Below are 5,062 nucleotides of genomic sequence, written 5' to 3' on the forward strand. Positions count from 1 at the left end.
CTGGATAGCTGGCCAATCACAGCACACCTCGCTTTTTCAGACCGATGAGCTTTGTAAAAATCGACGCGTTTCAGAAAGGCGGGACATAGAGGAGAAACAATAATGTACAGTATATGTGGAAAACGTTTTTTTTTTTTACCGTAAACCGCATAAACATTTCATTACACCAAATACACAAAATAATGTTATTTTTAGCAACATCATATGACCCCTTTAATATGTATTGTTTATATTAACTAATAATAGTAATTGTTAATTATTATTATTAATTATTAATAGTAAGTAAGCATTTATTTATATAGCACCTTTCAAAACAAAGTTACAAAGTGCTTTACAATAAAAAGATCAGTACAGTAACAAAATACAAAAAATACCATCAAATTTAAGAAAAAGCCATACGATAAAAATGAGTCTTAAGAAGAGACTTAAAAGAAGATACAGTAGGAGCCTGCCTAATATCCCCAGGCAGGGAGTTCCATAGCTTAGGCGCACGGATAGCAAAAGCACGGTCACCTTTGGTAACAAGTCGAGATTTTGGAAACATTAATAGGGCCCTACCGGAGGATCTCAAGCAGCGATCAGGTTCATAAGGAATTAATAAATCACAAATATAGGCAGATATATATATATCCCAGACATAATATGGGATGTATCAATAATACCAGGCTTTACCGGGACATACAATTGCGTATCATCTGCATAGCAGTGGAATTCAATGTCATAACTGCGCATAATTTGACCCAGGGCCAGGGGTAACATGTAGATAGTAAACAGAAGGGGACCCAAAATAGATCACTGAGGGACCCCACAAAATAAAGGAGCACGAGAAGAGGAGGCATCTCAAAGCACTACAGAAAAAGACCTATTCGACAAATAAGAAATAAACCAATCCAGAGCTACATCTCTGATACCAACATACTTTTTAAAAAAAAATATTAACAATGCTAAAGTCTTCTCAGGTTATTTTCACTACAAATAATAATTAAGACTCAAGAATGTGGCATTTGTGTTTGAATGAACTAGCGCAGGGGTGCCCAAACTCAGTCCTGGAGGGCCGGTGTCCTGCAGAGTTTAGCTCCAACTTGCCTCAACACACCTGCCTTTAGGTTTCTAGTATGCCTAGTAAGAGCTTGATTAGCTGGTTCAGGTGTGGTTAATTAGGGTTGGAGCTAAACTCTTCAGGACACCGGCCCTCCAGGACCGAGTTTGGACACCCCTGAACTAGCGCAACCTGAAAGTAGCAAAAGTAATGTTATAGTTTTTGCAGATTAATGCTCATTTCCAGCTAATAAAAATATGTTCTAAGAATGTTTTGCTAACGTTCCCATTACTTTATGAAAGCATTATTTCTAGATGTTCTCTGAACATTCAAAACGTCCCGTTTTTTTTATTTTTTTAAATGTTTTTCTTGGTTATGTGAATGTTAAGGGAACATTCCATTTTGATTATTTGGATTTGATTTAACAATATGAGAATGTTACTTTTGAATGTCCTCTGAACATTCTGAAAAATGTAGTAACGTTTAAAAATGTTAGAAGACGTTTCCAAAAAGAGAGCGATGTATGAATATTTTTGTGCTGACATTTTGAGAGAATTATTAAAACCCAGGTAACTGGGATTTTGAACTATTAATATTACTTGAAAAATGTTTGTTCGAAGCGGATATCTTCCTCTTTTGGAAGGCCAAACAAAGTAGTTTTCTCTTTCCCAACGAAACACACAGTGCCTTCACGACAAGGCGGCGATGGCAACAACAATACTACAGCGAGAATAAAAGTTACGCCTTCTTTCTTTGCGTGAACATTTGGGAGGCGTTATGCAAATCTTCCCACATCGTGACGTAGACATGTGGGGGCGTGTTAGAACGAGCCGTTTTAGGTAGGTGTGGCTGACTCTTAACTTTTATAAAGAATATCTCTTTGGATTTGAGACTTTAGTCTTTACAACTTTACAGATCTTCTTTATGCACCAAGAGCTTGTAACACTCCAAAGAGAAAGGAAAAATTGAAATTGCATCATATGACCCCTTTAATGGTGTTTATTGCCGAATATGTGTGGAATATCGAAACCAAACTAGCCCTGCTGTTTACTTCCATCTTTGCCATGAATGACGGTGAAGGTGTAAAATAAGGTATATTCTAACATGAGTCCTCTCTGTACTGTAATCAGGTTCAGAACGGATGAGCCCGTGCACATCAACATCATCAGAGATCCCATCAACCGATTCCTGTCCAATTATTTCTTCCGGCGCTTCGGTGACTGGAGGGGGGAAGAGAATCACGTCGTCCGGACCCCTGGGATGAAAGACGACGAGAGATACTTAGTAAGAGCTTTAAAACGAATGTGTTTCTGAAGAAAGTAGCAGTTGACGCTAGGCTAGAGAAACACAGTACAAATGTACAGTAATGAGAAGTGAGTGAATGAACTGCGCTGTCATAATGAAGTGTGTACTGTGCGATTCACATGAATGCCTCCTTCACTGCTCAGCGGGCAGCGTTTATTAGCACGGTTTACTCAGTCTATATTTAGTGTGAGACTGACTTGACTGTGCTGCTGCTTTTCCTGTCAGTCATTAGTGTGACGTGTGGTGGTGCTTTACAGGCGGTGTACAGTACTGTGCACATACAGTATGACGTCATCTGATGTTTACAGTTTCTCTAAAGATACCAAAGCAATCATATACGTTCTATACAATACACATGGGTATGCATGATTAAATACTAATTTTCGTCTGTTCATTTTCTGCAACTTTCCCTGGAATGTTGTGGTTTTGTTTGCTCAGCAGCAGGAAATAGCCAGGCATGGGTGGTTGGTTGGTTGGAGACTGATATGAATGACCCCACAGTCACAGCATTTGTGTGTTCAGACCCCTTGTGGATGAATATATAAACAAACACAGCACTGTTCTCAGAGCTTCAGTGCAGTTCAACAGCTATATCAGTGTAACAGCACTAGCATAACTAACTGTGAAATGTTACTGTTGGCACTTTGATGCATTGCTTTTGTTCATCTTTGGATAAAAGCATCCGCTAAATGCATAAATGTAAATGTTTCCAATATGTTCTTAATGACCATAGGACATCAACACGTGCATCTTGGAAAGTTACCCAGAATGCTCCAATCCCCGGCTCTTCTACATTATCCCATATTTCTGTGGGCAGCATCCTCAGTGCAGGTGACACTCGTATTTTATTTATGTGATTCATTTCAAGCATTTTTATCCAAGCTCCAAAACATGATGCAAAAACAAGAGATTCGTAAATGTTTCAAAGCTTCAGGAAAGGTTCATTTGAAAGCTTCCATCACTATCATTAGATGCTCGTGAGTGATCACTGCAACTGAGTAATCTGTGGTGCAATCATCTGTCATGAACTAGAGAGCCGTGTTTGTGGGCGCTGGAGACGGCCAAGCAGAACGTTCTGGATCATTACCTGCTGGTAGGAGTGTTGGAGGAACTTGAGGATGTGCTGCTTCTGCTGGAGAGACTCCTTCCACACTTCTTCTCTGACGTCTTGAACATCTACAAAAGTCCAGGTGAGACTTTTTTCAGATTTACAGAGATGATATTTAGCATGCAAGCAGATGTTTAGATGGTTAGTTGGTAACAAAGTTGGTTGTTGTTTTTTTCAGCATCAAGATTTCAGGATAAATACATATAAGCTGTATATTTCAGGTAGTTTGACTGGTCACCTTTTTTCCAATGTAATTGTAATCACGTTTGTGCACTTTTTAATGAATTTAAATCTTTAAGGCAGTGCAGTGTCAGAAATGTTAAAAAAATTACAAATGTTAATTTTTAAATTTAATTATATAATAAGTACTTAATTTAAATTTCTATATTTTTAACCATTAAGTCAAATTATTTTAAATACATAAATATAATAAATAGATAGAATATAAATAAATACACAGATAGAATAGAAAAAGACTAGAGCAAGCTAGTGTTAGAGGCCTTTTTTTGCTTTTTGTTAATTGTATAATAAATAAAAAGAAAACAAATAGATAGAATAGAATAGAAAAAGAATAGAAAAGCTAGTGTTAGCTTTTTGTTTTTTTTAATAAATAAAACAAGCAGTTAGTAAATGAATAGAGTGCAAGTCTAAAAGGGGCAAGTATTTTTTTAAAGAATATAATTAGAATAGGGTGTAAAATGTGTATAAAATATGTATATTGATATAAATGTAGTTATATATATTATATATAACTACATTTTAGTTATATAATATTAAATGTAATTACTTAAAAATACAAATATTTATTTGAATAAACAATTTCTATATAACTTGTAAGTATATAAAAATATATGCTTTTTATATACTTTCAGTATTGTCATAAACTCCATGTAGAATTAATGTACAGCAGACTTTTTATTAAGCTTTATGAAAATAATTTATGTCTAAATCTGGCTCTGTTTGATTCAGAATACAGGAAGCTGGGGAACATGACAGGCACCGTCCACAAACAGACTCCTAATCTAGAGGCCCTGCAGGTGCTTTATGAGCGCATGGAGTACGAGTACAAATTCTACAACTTCGTCAAAGCTCAGTTCCACCTCACCAAGAGGAAGATCGGCCTGAGATCTGGCCCAAAACCCTCCAGACGTTATTCCAGTGTGCTTCAGAGAAAAGACCTCCAGGAGGAGCTGGAGGAAGAGGACACAGAAGACTCACTGGACTGGACCGAACACACCTGAGAGATGCTCTGAGACCGGAGCACATGCAGATACGGTCTACAAGAGTCTAAAATAACTGATCATTCAGCTCCTACAGAACCATAAAACTGGACAAAGCTTGAAAATCATGATTTTATGTTTATTTGTAAAAGAAAAAAAATTATTGCACTGAATGTTATCAGCATTCTTAGACTGTAGAATATTTAAAGGGGTCATATGATGTTGCTAAAAAGAACATTATTTTGAGTATTTGGTGTAATGAAATGTGTTTATGCGGTTTAAGGTTAAAAAAACACATTATTTTCCACATACTGTACATTATTGTTTCTCCTCTATGCCCCGTCTTTCTGAAACGCGTCGATTTTTACAAAACTCATCGGTCTGAAAAGC

At 36.7% G+C, this 5,062-nt stretch overlaps 1 protein-coding gene across 1 annotated transcript in view; it reads left to right on the forward strand.

The window, feature by feature from the left end:
* The window catches only part of LOC107710410 (uronyl 2-sulfotransferase-like), a 7,027-nt gene extending 2,226 nt beyond the window's left edge, over nt 1–4,801 (forward strand). Inside the window, exons 5-8 of the mRNA XM_016515180.1 lie at nt 2,170–2,323; nt 3,078–3,175; nt 3,377–3,534; nt 4,422–4,801. Of these exons, the coding sequence (XP_016370666.1) occupies nt 2,170–2,323; nt 3,078–3,175; nt 3,377–3,534; nt 4,422–4,693 (682 nt within the window). The 3' untranslated portion in view covers nt 4,694–4,801. The remainder of the gene's footprint in view (nt 1–2,169; nt 2,324–3,077; nt 3,176–3,376; nt 3,535–4,421) is intronic.
* Nucleotides 4,802–5,062: the final 261 nt, after the last annotated feature.

The sequence above is a fragment of the Sinocyclocheilus rhinocerous genome, unplaced genomic scaffold (assembly GCF_001515625.1).
Source record: "Sinocyclocheilus rhinocerous isolate Xijiao unplaced genomic scaffold, SAMN03320098_v1.1 scaffold927, whole genome shotgun sequence".
NCBI lineage: Eukaryota > Metazoa > Chordata > Actinopteri > Cypriniformes > Cyprinidae > Sinocyclocheilus > Sinocyclocheilus rhinocerous.